General features: G+C 39.6%; 2 protein-coding genes across 5 annotated transcripts; one reads left to right on the top strand and one right to left on the bottom strand.

The window, feature by feature from the left end:
* Positions 1-1,351: 1,351 nt before the first annotated feature.
* On the bottom strand, positions 1,352-4,282 carry LOC145419952 (uncharacterized). 2 transcript variants are annotated; one of them, XM_080288485.1, is made up of 4 exons: positions 4,065-4,282; positions 3,555-3,668; positions 2,331-2,373; positions 1,352-2,152 (listed from the first exon to the last, which is right to left on the bottom strand). In XM_080288485.1, exons 1-4 carry the CDS (start codon positions 4,116-4,118, stop codon positions 1,953-1,955), a joined length of 411 nt encoding a protein of 136 aa, XP_080144611.1. In that variant the 5' UTR covers positions 4,119-4,282; the 3' UTR covers positions 1,352-1,952. The 2 variants fall into 2 exon arrangements, with proteins under 2 accessions (XP_080144611.1, XP_080144612.1); XM_080288486.1 differs by having other exon boundaries at positions 1,352-2,089; positions 4,065-4,274.
* A 1,308-nt stretch (positions 4,283-5,590) lies between these two features.
* gvin1l2 (GTPase, very large interferon inducible 1-like 2) lies at positions 5,591-14,698 on the top strand. Of its 3 annotated transcripts, XM_080288665.1 has the most exons (5): positions 5,591-5,667; positions 6,700-6,836; positions 9,059-9,262; positions 13,658-13,961; positions 14,050-14,698. In XM_080288665.1, exons 2-5 carry the CDS (start codon positions 6,794-6,796, stop codon positions 14,192-14,194), a joined length of 696 nt encoding a protein of 231 aa, XP_080144791.1. In that variant the 5' UTR covers positions 5,591-5,667; positions 6,700-6,793; the 3' UTR covers positions 14,195-14,698. The 3 variants fall into 3 exon arrangements, with proteins under 3 accessions (XP_080144791.1, XP_080144792.1, XP_080144790.1); XM_080288666.1 differs by lacking the exon at positions 9,059-9,262; XM_080288664.1 differs by lacking the exons at positions 5,591-5,667; positions 6,700-6,836; positions 9,059-9,262 and having other exon boundaries at positions 9,280-13,961.
* Positions 14,699-22,083: the final 7,385 nt, after the last annotated feature.

The following is a 22,083-nucleotide window of genomic DNA, read 5'->3' as shown; positions in this document are numbered from 1 at the left end:
TACATTATTATTTTTTTATTAAGATGCTTAATTTCTGACTCCTAAAGTGAGCAGGCTCAAATTTGGATATAAAAACATAAATTCTGTTTGTTTGCCTAATAAATAACAATATCATTTTTTATATAAGTTTTTCAACAAGTTTTTGACAGATTTGAAACATTTTAGTGTTTTCATGTTAATAAGAAATGTAAGCACCATCCAACCAGAAGGATTTATTCAGAGTTGTCTCTCTGGTAGAAAACTGACCTATAGGTTTCATACCTGGGAAACTGACCAGCCTAATATTCAGCATTGTCACTGATTCCTTCATGTTTTATTTATGTTATTGCACTTCCACATTTGTGGAGATATTTGATTTCTCAATGTCGATGATGCTGTATGTTGGTCGAATGCTGATTGGCCAGAGCAGAGAAGGGATTGACAAAACAAAACAAAAAAAACACAAAGATAAACAATACAGTATGAAAAGCACAGACCGTAGATACTTTTCATTGTTTTTAACACTTGGTTTCACTTCAGCTTTTTGCATGTTATAACTTACAGCTCCTCTCCACAGCTTGCTGATGGACCGACAAGAGCACAAGCAAGAGTCGAAAGACGAGCTAAACCACATATTTTTGACATTGCCCCAATCTCACAACAGACTCTCTCTGCGGGTAGATGGGCAGTGCAATGCACTTCCGCCTTAAAGCCAAAATTTCTCGTGGAGACACACAGAAACCGCGTACAATCACATCTCATGAGCAGAAAAGCAATCACACTAAGGTTAAGTTCACCTCAGGGCAGCCATGCTGACAGAAGCTCATCACATTAGTGTCTGCTTTCATTGACTTAAACTAGCTCTTTGACAACAACTTAGCCTTTTGCTGGATGCAACAGCCTGTGGCACATTTTTCTACAAGTGCTATTTACACCAAAAGAAAGCTCCTGTTTTGCTCCTGTTTCTCATTGAAAGTGAACATGTTTTATGTTGTTTTTGAGAGTTGTTAGTGGTGTTGACAGGATTTGGTTTCCAGGTGCTTTAGCCATTATCCAATACCGATGAATACCAGAATAACCTACCTGTCTTTCCACAGAAGAATTGGCGATTCCTCTGCTTCTCTATCAGGATTTCCTCTTCTTCTAATGTGGGACTCAGGTTTGACTGCACATCGACTCTTCACACCATCTTTTGATATAAATTGGTTGCATTAACATACGTTCCGGCTCTATTGTTGTGTCAGATCATACATCTTCAACACAATCAGAAGTGGACTGGCCAACTGGCAGCATCGCTGGCCTGAAGATCACTTTGACCTGAAGTGAACATTCAGTTTGATGAATTTAAACATTTTCACATTACTACATATAATAACTGTTGATAACTTTAATTGTGTTTTGCAAACTTTTACAATATTTTAAAACCTTTAAAAACATCAAATTAAATAAGCACCTTAAAATTCATACAACTTGTGAGGCAAAAATTCCTCTAAACACTAGAGGGCAGTGAAACAACATAATCTGATGATGAGTTTATTGAAATGGACTGGGGGTTTTTTTTTTTCTTAAGAGACATCAGTGTTTTTCCACACATTTATATACAGGAAACAACAGTCATATATAAATCAGAGAATCACACTCACTCACGCACTCTTAAAATCACATCAATCATCACAGCACAGCAAATCTGTTCATTCAGAATTACAGAATATTCACATTTATTGTTCACATAGAAATTAAAATATGGTTTTATAAGCATTGTGTGAGATGTAGGCTGCTGTATGTTAATCTGGATTACTAATCTTGGGACCTCTACTAAGTTTAAATGTATGTATATTTGAATATAAGTGTTCATATGAATTTAATCATGACATCACAGCATTCATCTAGCCTTTGATGAAATCACATGAAATCACAGCTTGCTTGCTATTGTCTCTCAGACTTGCTGGAGTAGTAAGACTCTCCTGGTCCATCTACTTGCCGTTCTTGTGTTTCTTCTGCTGGAATTTCCTGAAATGGTTCTGGATGGTAGAGGCGGCCTTCTCAACTTCAACAGGGCTGAGCGGAGGAACAGCAGGCGCTGTGCATGTCCCGTTACTGGCATTGGAGTCTGAACACGACAGGACACAGGGAATAGCCAGGAAAGTAGAGGAAATAGCCATGTAGAGAAACTCTGTAGCAATGATTGAGTTCAAGCACATTTTATATATTAGCCTTTATTGAAGCAGGCTATTTTTCTGAAAAAAAATCTTTTAAAATTGGATTTCATAGTTATTCAGAACAACTTTTCCAGGGCCACTCATCAGAATAATAGCCTGCATTTAAAATATTTACCTACAAATGTTACTTACTCTTTCTATACACGCCTATGCTGTTTCTCCTGAGGCCATCATACTGTAAATGAAACAGAACAGCCTTGTGTTATAAAACTCTTAATAGATGTGCAGGCACACACAGGAAGGAGAGTAAGTATTGGTTTAGTGCACAAGATGTAACACATACAGATTATGTGTAAGAATAATCAGTAGTGCCATCTTCTCTGGCTGACATTCAGAGTTAAACATATGCAAAACTACTAAAATACTAAACTGCAATGTATGTTCCACACTTAAGGAACTAATGGCCAAAGTACATGTGTGTCTATGACTGTGCTTTCTTTCTATATACAATCACAGTAATGACCTCAAACACAAATCCCCTTGATTGGGATTATAGCTCAAACAGAGCAGCGGCAGGGAATCCAGAGTCTGAGGACCAGCTTATCATGCCTACCTGCCAATTTGACTGTGTGTTTCATGCCTATGTTCAGTCTCATGTGTTGGCTTTATAACCCTGTCTATGAGGTCTGCTCCCTCCTTTCACCAGACAAGCTAAGGTAAATTTAAACTGTAGCCAGTCTAAGCACATAAGGGTATAGAGCTGCTTGTTGAGTATGACTGTTGCACCTTTTCATTTAAGTACTTGTGCTCACATTAAGCACTCCAGCTATTTATCCTCGATACATTTGTAAGTTTCAGTTGTATAGAGGTTTTAGACAGAAGTAACCTTAGAAAAGGTACAAGAAAAATACAAGCCTGTCAACCAAAATTTCACTTTTACAAAAAGATGTGCGCACTTTCAACTTGGGCTGAAATATGCTCCTTTATTCGGGGATACATATTGAAACCTTCAGGAGACATCAGATGTGAACTGTGAAGATGTAGAGGCAACTTTATTTTTAAAAATATATTATTTTGCTGCTACTTTCTGAGTATAGAGGCAAACCATCTCTGCCTTTTTAAGACACATTCCTCTGCTTCTATGTCCTGTGCTTCTGGACTTTCTTTCTACTAATTACCAAAGAATAAGAAAAGATCATTTATGAGTATTGATGATTAAAAAAATACTACTACTATTAATGTACATGAGATCATAATAATCGTATGACGATATTTATACAGGCTAGAAATACTAAGAATAGAGGATGTAGTTTTACCCAACAGTTTTCTCATACAGAGAATGAAGCTATATGAACAGAACTGATGTGGTTTTTAATGTAAATTATGATCTGCAGTATCGATCTTGCTATAACTAACCTCATCTGCTTTGCTGCTCCTCCGGCTGAGAGACACTGAGTGAACCTGCCAAGGCAAAGGCTGAGACACCACATAAGGCAAAGGATCCTGTTCCCGCGTAAATCGCGCCCCTATCTGTAAATAAAAAGACGTTTTGCTTAGACATATGAATATGGGTCAAAGGTCAACAACTGGCTCGGCTCTAAATGTGAACACTGAATAACGAGAAAACAGAGAACAATGACAGGGCAGCATTTACCAGTTGGCTCTAACATAACTTGCCTGAATACATCTGGAAGCTGTAAATATAAATGTGGTTTACACTAACCAGCTGTTGCAGCACGATCCACATGTACATTCTTATTTTATAAAGCTATTGTCAATGCCATTTACCTACAAACACTTACTATACTATAGCTGATATCCTCCATAAATGAAAAAAAAGGCATCTTACTTTGTGCTAATAATCAACGTCATCATTCTTGTTGTTCTGATCTGTACAGTAGAGTGCTACCATTATAATCACCTTACCGTTTCTACCACTTTGACCACCATATACATAGCTGTTAGCATGGTTATCAACATCTTGATCGCTATTCCTTTAGGACCTTCTTCGTTTACAGTTGCTGTCTTCAGTTCTGTTGAACAAAAATAAAAATCCACACAGGCACAGGTCTGAGCAATCAGGAAGAAACGCACTCAATTCACTGTCTCAGTCTCTGACACATAAGGGTAAGACTGCTAAAGAGCTTTGCAGGACAGAAATAGAGAAGCAGTAATCTTTTCCTATGCACAACACTTATCCCTCAGGTGTGCATTGCACCTTTCCAGTAGCAGACATGCATTTATTTATCAATAAAGAAAAAGGCTATTGATAATTTAGGATGCATACAATTTAATTTAGCCTCTAGTTAAGTGTGTAGCAATCTTATTAATAAGCTGAACAACAACAACGTAATACTGAGACATACTAGAGTTACCTCCTAATGAGGTATTTTTTAAAGAAAGGTTTATACTTTATAGCAAATTGCTTTAATAAATGTTATGAAATTGTGTTAAACAAAAAAAAAAAAAAGATCATATCTGACCTTCTTGGGATGAATCCCCTTCCTGGTATTTGTCCTATTTACATGATTATAATGTTCTTATGTAGGTAATCTTTTAATGAATGCTTAATACATTGTAGAACGAAGAGCAATAATAAAAATAAGCAATCAATCAGTTAGATTGGTAATCAAAACCTATTATTATTATTATTATTGTTTTTTGGGTTGTTGTTTTTTGTTGCCTGTCCCATTTGGATCTTTAGCCATCAGAATTGTTGTCTGAAGGCCAAGAAAGATGCCAAGCAGATTTACTTTATTGACTTGCAAGTCATTCATTCAGCTGCAACTTTAATCCAGAATCCTGCACAGTGTTACTAACAAGTTCGGTAAATATATGAAATGCCTGGTTTTACTTACTTGCTATCAAGATCAAGTTGATCAGTTGTGCTTTTATTGTAAAAACAACAAACCTAAACAATCTTTTAAAAATGGGAAAAAAAATATTAAACTCAAAATGCTGATCGCCTCCATCCTCTACTGATTGTTACACTGTTTGTACATCAGGCAGAGATTTCTGATAGGACGTCGACACTAAAATTCAGAAACTGTGGTTTTCTACGAATAAACGGATGCATCAGTATGCCAGTTATGCGGTTATCTTAAAGAGATAGACCTATCTGTGAGATCACACATGACTAAGGTCTGTGTGCGTCACTGTCTGGAGTGTCGCCTCTAACCCCTGAAGGCCAGTGATAATCCTTTAGGCATGTGTCTGTGAATACATTTCACCTGGCCCTGCACTGTGAAGGACACTGCTGTTATCAAGATCAAGTGTCAACCTTGTCGTGTAAAGAATTTTTATATCACTAATCACTATCTGCCCTTTGTTTACACTTGGCGACGTGTCGCATGAGCCTGAATGAAAACGAATATTCAGTTTTTGTAGTAGTGGAATTACATAAAGGTGCAGGAATGTGTTATCACTGTGTATTATCACTGAACAGACGGGCATAAGAGCGCTCCTGACACTGACAAACTGGTTACACATCACATCTACAGGACAGAGGCAGTCGTGTGAAGAGAAATTGGTAAGAAAATTAGGATTTCTCGCAACTTTAACAAAAGACTTCTTTATATTTCCTGCTTTAAGAGGGATTACATATTAAAAAAGAATACTTACTGCACGAAGAGCAATAAAGGAAGAAGAGCAGCATTACAAAACTGGATCTAGGCTGTTGAAAATAGAAAGAGTGCAGCTGAAGAGCAGCAACTACATCCAAAATGTATTTCATATCTTCCTCTTCTCTTACTTTTTTCTCTGATGAGAGCTTACAGCTGATTCAGCATTCAAAGAATCAGAATGAATGTGTAAATCAGTGATGAGTTAACATATTGCTAAATGCTCTGTCGAGTGACAACTCTTTAAAAATCTGTATTTACTTACCCATGTGTAACTGACATATATATCTCATATGTAAATCACAAACTTAGTAACAGATGATTACATGCTTATATAATAATTCATTATTAATTGTTCTTGGTAATCGATTATTAGTCTTAGCAGTCACTTGGTATATGTTATGTAGCAGGCTATACTATATTACCTTAGTTTGTTATTAATCTTATATCACCATTATTCTGCTGCCATTCAAGCTCTCAGATGTGCAAGGTAGCTCAAACTTGAACTGATCGAAATCTAAAGAGTTATGAGCTTAATGCTGTAAGCTTTTTACAATAATCTCGCAGTGAAGAGCTATGAGCAGTATGCTTTATCTTCCTGACACTGTACAGATTTGTCTGAGGCGAAGCCATTATATCAGTTTATCACATTTGGCAAGGATCAGATTTTATCATAGTAAAATGAAAAAATGAAACAGGGAAGAGAGTCTTGCTTCAGTGAAGCATTTCAGGGAGATAGAAATCATGACAAACCACATTCATTCTGATCAAAATGATCCATCTTTTGAGATTTTCCCTCGTATTGTTGCTAGGACAACAAAGCTTTTTACAATGCCTATTCGTGTGGTATTTGCGGTATTAGACCATATAGATGTTGCATTGCAGGTTACATACCAGTAATGATTTTTGCTGTTATTGTTTGTTGCTTGTTTTGCTCACAGGGTTCCAGCCAATACCAATACGTGGTGATGTGGTGAACCATTGAAGAAAAACTCATTTAAAAGAGAGCAGAGAGCAGCCTCATCAGTTTCAATCATGTCGCTCAAGCGTCATAAAAGACTGAGCAGCAAGAAGAAAAGTATGTTTCCTTTTTGTTCTTCTGTTTTGTTTGTCTGGGGTTTGTGCATCATTATCATGCGTTTCATTCTGAACATTGTTTTTCATACTTACAATACTTGAACATGCTGTGGGTATTGTGTAGCTATATTGAAAGTCAGTGAGTGAGCACAATCGCCAAAGAAATGCCTATGTTCTACAAAGACTTTTTTTTGTAACTACACTACTGAACTCAGTCACGTGTCATTCGCTGACATGATGTCAGGTCCCCCTTGAAAATTAGATTTAAATCTCATTGAGATTTTTACCTGGTTAAACAAAGGACTAGTTTCTTTGTATTTTGATTGGAAAATGGCAAACGGGTGCAATGATTTATTAAAAAATATGCACACTTACATGGAAAAGCAGCATATAAGGTAAAAATAGACTTTGTACACTTCTGATTAGTTTGAAAGTCAATGTTCGGAATGACTGCCTTTAGTGTTCAAAAACAGCTTGAACTCTCTTAGGCAAGTGTTTTTGTAATTTTTTGAAGAAGTCATCAGGAATAGATCTCCAGGATTCCTGCCCTCCAGTTTCTTCAGTTTTCTTTTATGTACATCATGCTGAGATATGACAAGTGTTGAGTTATTATAGCATGTTGGGAATTACCTTGTTGGTACAAAAATAACATTTATGCCTGCCAATATTTTAGTTTCAGGTAAAATATTGGAACAGATGATTATCATTTTGTAAACATTCTCCTAGTAACAAAATGTCTAAAGATATCATGAAATTGAATCTTTGCTAAGTTGTCTGTTATGTATAAAACAGCACTTGAATTAGTTGCTCTTTTATGCTTGAATGATTCATAGGTCATTGTTAAGTGGCTAACACACAAACAAATCATTCCTTTGAAAATGGTAAAGGACAAGGACAGGACTGAAAATAAGTGGAAAAGCAGTCAATGTCCAAAGAAAACCCTTGAAGTACCTTCAGAAAGCCTGGACAAGTATTGCTCAAGACAGCTTAAAAATTTAAGTGTGGTTTCTTGGAAGAAAATGTAAAGAAACGAAGGATGACACAAGACTTTTGCCCAATACTGTGCATAATCTTGTGTTTTGATGTAAATAACCAGAGCCCTCTTGAGTAAAATTTAAATTAATAAGAATGCATACCTCTTATTACAATTATTATGAGTCCCACAAACAGACATAAAAGTATTAGTACAGTCTGATAACCTTTGGTAACCACATTTGGTGACCTAAAATAGTATGGGGCTACAATGATTTTGAAGATACTGTTGCAAAAAACTCATGGCTCAAGAGTTGGCAGTTCGTCCTGTAATCGGAAGGTTGCTGGTTCGAGCCCTAGCTTGGACAGTTTCGGTCGTTGTGTCCTTGGGCAAGACACTTCACCTACCGCCTACTGGTGTTGGCCAGAGGGGCCGATGGCGCGATATGGCAGCCTCGCTTCTGTCAGTCTGCCCCAGGGCAGCTGTGGCTACAACTGTAGCTGCCTCCACCAGTGTGTGAATGTGAGAGTGAATGAATAGTGGAATTGTAAAGCGCTTTGAGGGTCTCGAAAAGCGCTATATAAATGCGAAAAATAATAATAATAATAATAATAATAATAATAATAAAAAACTGTTATTGAACCCTCATTTTTTCTCAGTTGCCAAAGTTAAATGGTGCTCATAACAAACATAATAATTTGAAAAAGAATCTGTCAAGTTTTATCTTCAGAGGTATGATTAAAAGCTGTCTTACATTAACGTGAGTTCTGACTGTTGCAGGAAGGCTCCTATTGTTCAGACTTTGCAAACAATATGAGCTAAAATTTACTGGGTAGGAGTTAATGTGCTATTATAAAAAGCACAGCATTTTTTTCCCCAATATGTTTAGTTAATAATGATAATTGGCTTTTTGTTTGCAAGTGTAAATTCTGATGTTAATTGCACCAAGGGATGCCCAGTTTACGGATAACACTGTTTTTCTGTTTTCAAGCTCAAATGAAATGAAAAGTGAGATTGAAGGATAATGTTCTTTTCCTGTTAAAAGAAAAGAAAACAATAAAAATAAATGTAAAGAACTTAAAATTAAATAGAAATAAAAGCAAAAAAGAAGAGCATTTGCACAGTACTTGAAATTTTTGTGTAATTGGACTAGTTTTTTGTAGCTATTTTCTGTCTTACTTATTTTATCAAAGTCTGTGTCACACTTAAATGGATAAAGCTGTGTTTTTGGGTTGTTTTTTTTAAACTAGAATCTCCAAAGGATAATCTCCAGGCAGAGGTTCTGCATGAGCTCGGCTTGGAGGCCTACCAGGCTATACCACTGGATGTCTCATCAATGCTAGACATTATTACTTGGACTCTGGGGAACCAATCTCCTCTAGAACCCTCTGATCTACCAAAAGCTTTCCTCCAGTCCCTTTGGCTGCTCAGGAAAGATGCCCGGACTCCTTGGTGTGAGTCTCTTCATAATCTTGTTACAAACGATGACAACAATTCTACCGGGAAGGTGCTCAGTAGTTTTAAAGGAGATAGCCAGGGTGCCATCAACCCGCTTGATCTAATCACAGCTGTCTATATGTCTGCTAGTACTTTCCTTCAGCAAGAGATCTCCAAACGGATGATGCAGTGCCAATTTTCTATACCACTGGTCCTTCCAAACAAAGATCCGGAAGAGCCTAGTTGCTTCCTTCTTTGGCCTTTAAGAGGGATTGTGGGCCAGTGGAGATCTCACCCCCTAAATAAATACAGGCGAATCCAAGAGGGGGATTTGGCAACCACATGCATGCCATTAGTTTCATTTGTCAGGCTTGGTTGTTGCAGTGTGTCCAAGTCACAGGTGCTAAACCATATGTTACGTGGAGTCACATCTTCCTGTCAGACATTTCTCCACAGGGGGATGGAAGGAGGGCAGCTGCCCAAAAGGCTTTCAGGTGGCCTGGTAGAAATTGGATGGCATCTACCCACTGGAGATAGCACCAAAGATGTCTTCCCAGTCCCTTTGGTCTTCTCCAACCTGCGGGGTGATGCTAGTGCGCATGAGAAATGCCTTACCTTTTTATGCAAGGCATCTTCAGCTATAGTTGTTTTCTGTGGAAATCTTAAGGAGAAGGAAAAACTACTTCTTGCTTCCTGTAAGGATACCAACAGCAAACTAATACTCATTGACCTTTTAGACACTGAGAGAAATGGGAGCAGAGTTGTTGGTTTTGTTGATGAGAACCTTGAAAAGTACATGGGGCTTCCCGAAGAATCTGTGATTCAGGGCAGAGGTCTGAGTGAGGATGCACTGGCTAGTAAGCTATGTGATACTCTAAAACATCTGCTACCAGACAGACTGAAACTTATTACGCTTGAGGAAGCAGCACAATTTGCGGCGGATATAGGCCTAAATGTGGACGAAGGACCCATTTGTCAAAAAGCCATGGCCTCAGTGGAGGAAGTGTTGAAGGGTTTAGATGAGGGGTCTGATGAATATAGGCGTAAACAGCTTCCTCTGCAGGGGCCTTTGTGGAGCAAATTAGCAGAGCTAGAAAAAGCAGAGAGTAAGCAGAGAAAAGAAAGAACAGAAATTGACCCCCAGCTACAAAAAGAAAAGAATGACATTATGGCTGAGTTGAGGAGCTACAAAATGACCCCAGCTATGAAGATCTTTACAGATGCTCTCTTTACCAAAGATAAAGTGAAGAGAGCTTACTTTCTTAGCTGGCTCACTCTAAGACTTAAGAAAACTACAAAACAAAACAAGACGAAAGATCTGCTCACAAATCTACAGACAGTAAAGAAAGAAAGCATGCTGGTAGATTTGGATAAGCTTGAACAAAGAGTCAAAGACACCCCTGGAGACACTGGTTCAATATTTCAAGAGGGAACAGAAATACAATCTGCAGGTCTAAATTTGCAACTTTCTGAGCAACAGTCTGAAGGAAGCCATCAACTGAAGGTCTCAGAATCCAAAGAAAAGACCACAGAACCACTGTCACAACAGACAGACCATCAACATGACGCAAACATGGCGCAGGAGATATCCATCACTTTAAATGAAAAAGAAAATGAATTAAATTCGGCCTCTGAAGACCAAAGCTGTCTTTTAGAGTCAGGAGAAAATAGCACGTTGCGCTTCAAAGAGAAAAAACCAAATGAATCAGAGCTAACACTCACTACGGACAATTCAACTTCTGGCACGCAACAAATGAGCCTTGATGATTGTGCTGATCCCTCTTATGAACCTGATACATGCGCATTAGGTCCTGAGCACTTTCTGCGTGAGATAGGGCTAATCTTTGAGCTAGCATACATCAGCCCCAGCAGCGGAAGCCAAAATGTGTTACGTCTCCCTAGCTTAGCTACAGATCTTCTTCTTTATGGGATTCCACTTGAACTAATGGATGGAGATGCCTCAAATATCCCCATCCAGTGGCTGGGCTGTGTCTTTGGAGAGCTCAAACGTCGCCTACCACAAGAACAGTGTAGGACAAGAGTGCTGACAAATCTTGGCGACTATAATGCAAGGAATGCAGAGATTCTTTCTGCATTATTTGGAGTGAAATTCCCTGAATGGAAGAAACAAACTTCAAGAGGGGTGTACATGGCTGCCCTGTGTCTTCCTGAAAACCTCAGAAAGGACATGAAGTGTGATGTTTTGTTGCTAATTGAGGTCAGAGGTCTCTGCTCAGTCTCACTGGACAGCAAAAGAAATATACTGGGCAATGACAATGAAATGGCTACCTTTGCAACAGGACTGAGTGACTTTTTAATGCACAGCATGTCTTCACACCCTGGTTCTGATTTTGAAACAAACCTCAGTGTCAGAGTCAATGCTCTCCTGCGAATCAAAGAATATGGCTCCATGCCATTTTGCCAATTCTTTGTCCAGAACGAAAACGTAAATAGCAAATTACAAGCGTCACAATTAAGGTACGTTTCTCAGGTGCTTTTGCAAACTAGCAATATTGATAAAGATGGAAAGACCACAAGCTGCACAGTCTCTGTCAAAGGACCATGGAACAAAATGTCCCTCTCTGAACCAGTTGATACAGATTATAGTGGGGATGTTTTAAAGTTTAAAGAAATCCTTTTTGAAGCATTGAAGAGGAGTGCCGCTAAGGCAGAAGCCCCAGTTTTGCCTGAATTTATGAGGCGTTTGTGTTCTGTTTGGGATGCGATCAAAGAGGAATCATTCTCCATTGGTCTCCAAAACACTGATATAGCTTTGGCATTTTCTTTGTTGTGCACAGAATTTTTCTACTGGGAAAACAATTTACTGGACAACATGAAAAGTTGGCTAACGGGTGCAACAAAAAAAAACTTTACCACAAAGGGAGAAGCTTTGGATGCATCTATTCAAAATGACCTTCTCAGTGAGTTAAAGAAGGAAGCCAGTGAGGAAGTCAAAGCAGAGGTGAACAAACTCAGGTCAATAGCAGAGACATATGTGATGAAAGAGGAAACTCTCAAAATGAGATCTGACAAATTCATGCCAATCCTAATGAGCAATATTGACAACCTACAGGACAGAGTAACTGAAGAGATAACAGAAAGGTTGGAGGCAGTCTATGAGAGCCATTACTCTTCCACACAGCTTAAAAAATTTAAAGCATTACTGGGAGAAGAGCAAGAATCCAAGGTAGATGCACTAGTAGAAAAAAGCAAGACAACAAAAATTCTTCTGCAAGATGCAGAGATAGAGGATGAATTTGAGGCTGTGTGGGATAAGATATTGTCCAACTTTGAATTCAGGCCTTCAGAAACAGAAGATATAACTCCAAGAGTAGAAGATATTCTGAGACAGAATCTAATCAGCCGTGGCCTCCAGAAACACATGAAAAAGCTTGAAATGATTGGCCAGAACCAGAACTCTGACTTCCAAGTTTGCGATGAGCATTTTGGATACCGCAGCAGATTAAAGCAAATGTTTGAAGACAACAACAAACAACACAAGGTAGAAGCTCAGCAGGTAGCAAACAATATCATAGAGGAATGCAAACAGTATATAGCAGATAAGTGTAACAAACCAGCAGATTTCTCTGACGGTTACATTACAGAGCTGTTACAAAATGTTGAAAAATCTTTAAATGAAAAATCTGTGGAAACTAGATCAGCTTTTGAAGTGGATCTAAAAGTATATCTCTGTAATGCTTCTTGCCAAGACTTTCAAAACCTGCATAACCGCTATGCCAAAGACGCAGAACTTTTGACATGTATCACTAAAAGAAAAGGTATGGACTTGGCCGAGTTTATCTATGACTTCAGGAAAAGAGACCAGTGTCAAAGGATGGCCCAAGCATTCATCTCCATGGTCATCAAGCCCACAGTCTTGGATTACATCAACAGACCCCTGGGGATATCTATTGCAGAGGAGATCCAAAGGAAAGCTCAGCAGTATCACTCCTCACAGGCCTTCCACCAAAGCTTGCTGGAAGAGATGATTAAAGAAGATCAATTTGAAGTCTTCCTGGAATATCTGCTCTTCTATGACAACTTCAGACTCAGGAAGATCCAGGAAACAGTGACAGCTCACCTCACTGAATCAACCAACCTGGGACAATGGAGGCATCAGAGACTCTGTGAGATTGTAGGAAAAATTGAAGAAGCAGTGAACGAATCCACAGAAGGTATCAGTGGAGTCCTGAATGATACAAAGCCACTGCTGGAGAGAGTGTGTCTCACTTTAGAGAAAGGGGATGTTAATGTGATCAGGACCTGTCTGACTGGACCCCTGTTTAGCATCACTGTAGAATGGAACCGTTTTGCTAAATGTTTACTGGAGTCAGTGGCTGCAATGCAGATGGACCTTGATCAAGAGTTCTCCAAAAATGTGGATACCACCCAATTTCTTAACTGTCTTCCAGTTCAGCCCCAAGACTACCTCTTCAAAAAAGTGAAAGGCTGTGACAAGCAATGTCCTCTCTGCAGAGCCCCGTGTGAGGAGGAGGATATGGGGCATGAGGGTCACAATGCCTTGCTCCATCGACCTAAAGGCATGCAGCCTTATGCCTCTAGTTCTGTATCCTGCATCAGTTGCCCTGAAAGCATGAGCGAGGACAAGGACACACATGATACATCCACAACAAGCAGTGTTCTCCATTCACTTTACCCAGACTGGAGCTTCTCTCCTGACAACACAAACAGCTCAAAGGCCAGTGATTACTGGAGGTACTGTGTGACTTAAACACTCTTTATTGTAGAAATGACAGTATTAGATTAAATTTAATTTATTAAATGAACAAATTCTTTGTTACAGGTATGTGCTGGTGAAGTTCAATGAGAGGTTTGCACAGGAGTTTAAACGAGAGCCGACAAAGATTCCTGAGGAATGGAGGAAAATCACTCAGGAACAGGCCTTAAACAGTCTGAAGGAGGTGTTCCTCACCAGAACGAGTGTTTAAAATACTGCATTCAGTTCAGCTACGAAAGAACATTTGTTCATATGTGAAAAACCATAATTCAACCATGGAATTTAGATCCTGGGTTTTAAGGTTTCCCACCTGATTTGAAATAGATGCAGAAGAAGGACTGCTCTGTGCTGAATGTTATTTATTGTTTTTAACAGGTTCAACTCAATATTACTTTAAAAAAAATACACTTTGAAATATATATATAATATTGTAAATAGCATTTCTGTATAAACATTATAACAACAGGAAAACACTTTTTAATTTTTTTTTTATTATTTTGAAAAGGAAGCACATTATTAATGTACTTTTATAACATATAAAATCATCAACATAAATCAAATATATTTTCCATTATTACTTTTTTTATCCTATATTTTGAAGTATAAAAATAATATGCAGATATGTCAATTATGATGTCACACCACAGTGAAGCGTAACTGACAAAAGTCTAACTTGTGAAATGACATGTAAAATTAAACTAAAAATTAAAAACAATTAATGTCTCTTTGGTAGCACCTGCTGATATTTGCTCAATTTAGTCATGTGCATCCCATAAGTAGATTCCTCCATCTGAATTTTAAAATATTTTGTCACCTGGTAAAGTGTTAGCAGGTGAAAGTTTACAAGCACTATATCTCAAAGGCTGCATACACTATCTCTTTGTCTGGAAGCACATGGGGAAGCTCTAATGACACTAATGTTTGCAACTTCCTTCTTGGCTATTCAAGAAAAAACGTGTAGTACACACCCTACTGTTTATCAGTAACATGAATCACAAGGGGAAAATTGTATGGAGAGATAAGTGAAATGGTGAGATCCACAAGAGGGCAATATAGGATGGAGGAATCCAATCTGAGATTTAAACAATTTTCACAATGTTTTGGTTCAAACTTTAAAACCTGGGAATCCAACAACATATTTCATTCTTAATTTTACATACCTGCTGCATATTCTCCTCAATACATTGTAAAGAATGTGTGGTGATGACCACTACAGTCTGGGATTTGAAGTGGGCTGTCTGTAACAGCTTTCCTGCACCTTCAGCTAAATCAGATAGAAAGGTTAATGCATGATATTGTTAATGTATATACACCCTCAAGCCATGTTTTTTTTTCTCCTCGTTCCTGCGATGCATTCAAGGCACAGACATAATGCAAGTAACTAGCCCTGCAGAAGATGAGCAAGCATAAACAGGGCACCTTTTTTTTTTGAGTGGGAGGCAATTTCATTTTTTTCAAGCAGCTCAACAAATATCACCAAACAGACAATTCTTTCTGCACAGTTTGTCACAAAAAGTGTCTGCTAGTTAGCTAAATGCACCGTATTTCTCAGGGAGAGTGAGATGGACTCTGAGAGATGGAGAAAGGTGTAAGATTGGGATAGTAGCGGGAGATTAGAGATTATTTTTAATAACACTGACTGCTCAGCAAGTGACATTTGCTAAACTAGAAATTTAGGAATTGTGTCCTAAATCATTTCACACAATTTTTCTGTTAATCAAACAGGAGGAAAGTACTGTGGGCATAGTAAGCAGTTTGGGACAGTAAAGTGCAATTTAACTGGCTAGTTTGCAATGTTGCAGTCAAGTTCCCAGTGATTCACTATATACTGGACTCCATAGCAGACATGTTTATGGTCAGTGTTAGGTTACATCAAGGGTAGCAGACACCAATTTATATTTAAGGTGATGATGCTGATGAGTTTCATGCACCTACAGCTTTTATACTAACGCCATAGTGTCTAAGGGTTGTAAATCAGCTATACAGCCCATGAAACATCTGCTTATATCTTGCTGAATTCTGGCTGATCCCACAAATACCAGTGAATAACAGAGTAGCAGCACATGTTAGCTAATCATAGCCTCACAAAATAAATTGTGTGACTTATTTATAAGTGATTCTTTTCACCTGATTTTGGGGTTCCCCCACCTGGCACCCACTTTAAACTGTGCCTATAGCCATATGAAAAAGAAAAAAAAAGCTAAGTACACCTTTGCTACTTCCATAGGTATTAATTGGGTAAGTAGCAGTCGGGTGCCTTTAATCAAATCAGCTGATCATCAAGTAGGACCGCCTCCATAGAAGCAGAGGTTTTGGCAGTTTGCATAATCAGTTGTGTGTTAACACAATGCTACAGTCTTCACAGGAATGAACATTCCAGCAAATTCAGCCCAAGATGAGACCGCACAATGCTCAGAGAAATTGCAAAACACCCAAGTGCAACATCTCAGACTCTAAACATGCTAACTGAGGGCTGTAATGTAAAGTTCATTAAGTTTGCAAAGTTGCACCTAAACAAACCACAAGATTTCTTGAACAAGTAAAGTAAGTAAAATATTATTTATATAGCACCTTTCAAGATAAAAATCACAAAGTGCTTCACAGAAGCTAAAACCTAAAAATAAAAATCAACTAAAAGCAAGTTTAAAAAGATGGGTTTTTAGCTGTTTTTTAAAAGCGACCACTGAGTCCACAGATCTCAGGCTCAAAGGGAGAGAGTTCCACAATCTGGGGGCCACAGTTCCAAAAGCTTTGTCGCCTTTTGTTTTCAGCCTCGTGTGCTGGACAGCAAGCAAGCCCTGGTCACATGACCTCAGGGACCTGCTGGGAATGTATGGATGCAAAAGTTCACTTATATATGTTGGTGCTTGTCCATGTGTGATAGATTGATTATTTGTTGAAGTCCATAATGGAGTAAAAAGTTGTGGTTAAAAGTTACCCAATATATTATTCAATTTATTTCAAATATGTAAATGTATAAACAAGGGTAAAAGAAGTCCCATTAAGAGACGTAATGTAACACAGGCTAAAATAGTTAAAAGAGTTCATGACTATGTTCAACCGGATAATAATCCTTAATGTGACTACAACCTGTGTAACATTCAATCTGTGATCTACTTGTCGAGCCTGGGAAATAATCCATGTGATTTAGTGATCATGATTGATTAGTTATGCCTGCTGTTGCCGGAAGGGGGAGCTCTGGCCACGATGCCTCATTCGCAATGAAGCTGCTGAAAGAGAAGCATCGTGTCTGAGCGTCGTCATTGACTTATCCCCTTTTCAGGTAATAATTGTGCAATTCTGCTGTTGGACTTTACAAATATGTATGTTGAGTTGTACTGACCGTGTTTCCAAATGTACCAAGAGGTTACTAGGAATACTTAGATGACCTGTGTTAACTGTGATGTTAGGATAAGCTATAAGCAGCAAGCTAAGCTAAGCGCTCTGTTGGTGGCTAGCATGAAGCATTATCGTGCCAGACTGTGTATGAAACATACATTGTGTGCATTTTGCATTTGATCTGGACGAAGAACATGTTTATTTTGTATGAAGAGACAAATGCCTATTAGTGTTTTTATATGAATATTTTGTTTATTTTCTGTACATTTCAGTTTAATGATCTAAGTTTGTCTATTGATTCATAACCTGTTTTTGTAAATTCTTACATTCAATTTAATCTGTAACTTATAGAAAAGGAAAGAAAACAGTCTTGAGGTATATTGTCTTACAACTAACAGAGACTGTACATCGTTGTTAGGATGTTTAATACTTTTGTATGTATGTTTATATTTCTGAATCATTCGCAATGAAGCTGCTGAAAGAGAAGCATCGTGTCTGAGCGTCGTCATTGACTTATCCCCTTTTCAGCCCCTTTTCAGGGTGTAACATTTTGGAGGCACCGCTGGGATGGATGTGATGAGGGCCCGCTGTCCCAGATAGACGCCCCAGTCATCATTCAACCCCTCACATCAAATACCACGGTGGGAGATACAGTGTGCTGGTTTCGACAGTTACGCAGAGGGACCTGCATGCAACCTGAGGTTAACTACTGGTGCCAGGGAAGCTGCACTGACTCTTCTGCAAAGAGGTCTTACATCACACTAATCTTTTCCACAAGCCACAGACTGAAATGGAGTCTTCAGGGCTAGAGGACCTGAAGTTAGAAGTTGCTGGTACATTGTATACAGTGACAAGAGACGTTTTGATCGAAATTTGTGATTTCCTAAATATTGCTGGTTCAAAACTTGAAAGGGTATCGGGTAAAAGTCGTTCCTCTCTCATTTCCTATATAATACAGCACTTAGAAAGAGAGGAGCTGGGTGAGCTTGAAGATGAGGGAATGTCTGAGCTACTGTTTTTGAAAGATAAAATTTTTGAGTTGCAACAGGCTGCTCAGAACGGTACATCGGGACACAAAACCTCAGATACTAACCAGACAGATGAGGTGCAGGAACAGGTTGGTGAGGCCTCAGAAGAAGAACAACTGATAAAGGAAATAGAGGCGCTTCAGTTGGCTCTTGCATTATCACGACAGAACAAGGCGAAGCAACCTAGTACAGCCAAACTGTCGATGAGTGTGGGGGACAATAGTGCTAAACAAACCCCTCCACCTTTTCTGACACTACCGTGGGGCAGAGAATTCAAAATAGCAGGTCAGATTGGTGAGCCTGGCCAAAAGGATAAACTAACTTTCTCCAGCCTAGCTCATCAGATTGAACAAGGCATCAGCAAAGGAGTCCCTGAAATAGAAATAGTTGATGCAGTAATTAGGGCAATAGCACCAGGCTTACAATTGCGTAGCTACCTAGAGGGCAAAACCAACCTTACATTGCCTACCCTGAGGAGGATTCTAAGGTCCCACTACCAAGAACGAGGGGCAACAGAACTTTACAAACAACTCACGTCAGAGGTCCAAAGCATTAAAGAAACCCCACAAACTTTCTTAATCCGTGCCCTAGACTTAAGACAGAAAATTCTGTTTGCATCGCAAGAAGCTGAATCTGGCTTAAGATATGACCCTGTGCTTGTACAGAGCATGTTCCTTCATACAGTTCTGACAGGCCTGCAAAATGATAACATTAAGAGTGACCTCCAGCCCTACCTACAGGAAACCACAACCAGTGATGAGCTCCTCCTTGAGAAACTCAATGTTGCCTGTGCAAATGAAGCAGAGAGACAAAATAAAAAGAAGTTACTCTCCCAGCAGCGGCCAACCACTATGCATTCACTTCAGTCTGACACCCCTGCAGATAAAAAAGGGAAATGCCTAAAACCTGAATCCATCAGCAAAGCTCAGCCTGACCTACTAAATGAACTTAAAGAAATCCGTTCTGACATGGCATTATTGAAAAATCTTGGTGCTGAAGTTGCACAAATCAAAGAAATAATTCAACAGCCTAGTCCAGCACAAACACAGTATTCTGCCTCACTTGCAGCACCAGAATGTGTTCCCTTTTCTCATCTTGAGCATCTGCCACAAAACTACTGGCCTCCTGTGGGACCTGGACGGAGAGGTGATACAGCTCAGTATCAACAGAGGTTTGCACCACAACGTCAGTATCCTGCTGTAAACCGAGCACGCCTAAGGAAATGCTTTGGCTGCCAGCAAAGTGGGACTGAGTACTGCAACCATTGCTATCGATGTGGTAGCAGTGAACACTTTCTCGCAGGTTGCAGGGCGAAACTAACTAGACCAGACAAAGATCAACCTTTAAACGGACAGTGGTTGCCCCCACGGGACAGGGAGTAACCAATAATAGTGTAACGTCCCAACAGCTTTGCTATTACTGTGGTGTTCTGGGAAAACTCAAAAGACTCAGAAGGTGTGCAGCTTGTAAAAAAAACACTTATTGTTCTAAGATGTGCCAAGCTGAGCACTGGCCCAGACACAGAAAACAATGCAACAAACACTCTCAGCCTCAAGTAAATCAGCACACGCACCCAAAGGCAAGTGTTATTCACCCCAAAAGGGTGGACAGCCAGTCCCATCTTGTTGCTCTTGTTGGGAAACAGTGTATAGTTGACTGTTATATACAAGGCCACCAAACTCAAGCCTTATGGGATACAGGCTCCCAAGTGTGTATTGTTGATGAAAAGTGGAAAAAGAAGTATTTACCACATGAGAAATTAAGAGATGTTTCTGAGTTACTTGATGCACCTGACGATTTAAAAATCTCAGCTGCTAATGGTCAAAACATCCCTTACAAGGGTTTCATTGAAGTCACTTTTGGTCTAGCTGCTGAGGGAGCAAACCCTAAAGAACTTGTAGTCCCCATGTTAGTGATGAAAGGCGGAAGTCTTTCGCAGCCCATTCTAGGCTTTAATGTCATTGAGCAAATACTGAAAACTAGTACTATAGAGCAAATGGATGCTGAAAGAACTGAGCAGCTGCACGAGGCATTAAGAGGGGCTTTCCCTTGCCTTAAAAGAGAAAATGTCACAACCTTTATTGATTTAGTGACTGCTAAACAATCACATGATTTTGTTGTGAGAACAACAAAAGAGAAAGTCATTGTACCCAAACACACTTCTGTTCAGATTGACTGTAAGGTGCAGACCCGCCCGCTGAAGAAAGACACTACACTTCTCTTTGAGCCTGACATAAACCCTCAGTGGGCTGAAGGTCTGGAGTTTTGTGAGACACTAGTAGGACTCAGAAGGGGGGTCCCCCCCTATATTGTTCTTGATGTGCAAAATCCCACTGATCACGACATTGAGCTGTCAGGAAGAACTGTCGTGGGCACCTTAGAGCAAATTCAAGCTGTGTACCCAGCGACAGTTTTAGAGAAATCTGACCAGTGCTCCCCATTATTGGTGAATCAAGTGAATGCAGAGAGCGAGCAAATTCCTGACACCTCATGGGAACCACCAATTGACCTTACGCACCTGAGTGAAGCTGAAAGGGGGGTGGTGCAAAAGATGCTCCGTGAGGAATGCTCTTCCTTTTCCAAATCAGATGATGATATTGGATGTATCGACAAGTTGAAACTGAAGATATCATTGAAGGATATGGATCCTGTAGCACGCACTTACCTGTCGGTACCAAAGCCGCTATACAAAGAGATGAAAGAGTATCTGCACAACTTTATTGCACAAGGATGGGTCACGAAATCCAACTCATCTTATGCCTCACCAGTTGTCTGTGTGAGAAAGAAGGACGGCAGCTTACGTCTCTGTATAGATTACAGAGAACTAAACAAAAAGACTCATCCAGACAGACAACCAATCCCTCGAGTGCAGGACATTCTCGACAGTCTTGGCGGCAACTCATGGTTTTCATTGTTAGACCAAGGCAAGGCCTACCATCAGGGCTTTATGGATGAAGGCAGCCGACCTTTAACTGCTTTTGTGACACCATGGGGCCTGTACGAATGGATAAGGATTCCATTCGGGCTGATGAATGCACCTGCAGCCTTCCAACGCTGCATGGAAGAGTGTCTGGAAGAGGTGCGAGACAACATCTGTGTACCCTACCTTGATGACACTCTAGTGTACAGTCATTCATTTGATGATCATGTCAATCATGTCAGAAAAGTGCTTCAACTACTGAGGAAGTATGGGATCAAGCTTAAACCCAGTAAATGTGAATTATTCAAACACGAGGTTCGCTATCTAGGGAGAATTGTTTCAGCCGAAGGTAGCAAAATTGATCCAGCTGACACCAATGCAGTGACTGCCTTGAAGGACAGGAGACCAAGCAATGTGGGAGAGCTGCGAACTGTCTTGGGCTTGTTAAGTTACTATAGGCAGTACATACGGGACTTCTCCCGTATTGCAGGTCCACTGTATAGCTTGTTGAAGGGCACAGCGGAAGATAACAATGTATCCCAAAACCAGACAAACACAAAACAAGTCACAAGAAAGAGTAAAGGGGTTCCATCACACAAGTCAATTGTGTGGACTGAAGAACATCAGCGCATATTGGAACGACTAATAGACTGCCTAGTTGAGCCACCAGTCCTCGGGTTCCCAGATTTTTCTAAACCATTCATCCTCCATACCGATGCCTCAGCCCAAGGCCTCGGAGCAGTCCTATACCAACAACAAGATAATAAACTCCGTGTGATCGCTTATGGCTCCCGGACATTGACTGCAGCTGAA

This window comes from Astatotilapia calliptera, chromosome 14 (genome assembly GCF_964374335.1).
Source record: "Astatotilapia calliptera chromosome 14, fAstCal68.1, whole genome shotgun sequence".
Taxonomy (NCBI): Eukaryota; Metazoa; Chordata; class Actinopteri; order Cichliformes; family Cichlidae; genus Astatotilapia; species Astatotilapia calliptera.
This window is presented reverse-complemented; position numbering and strand designations above follow the sequence as displayed.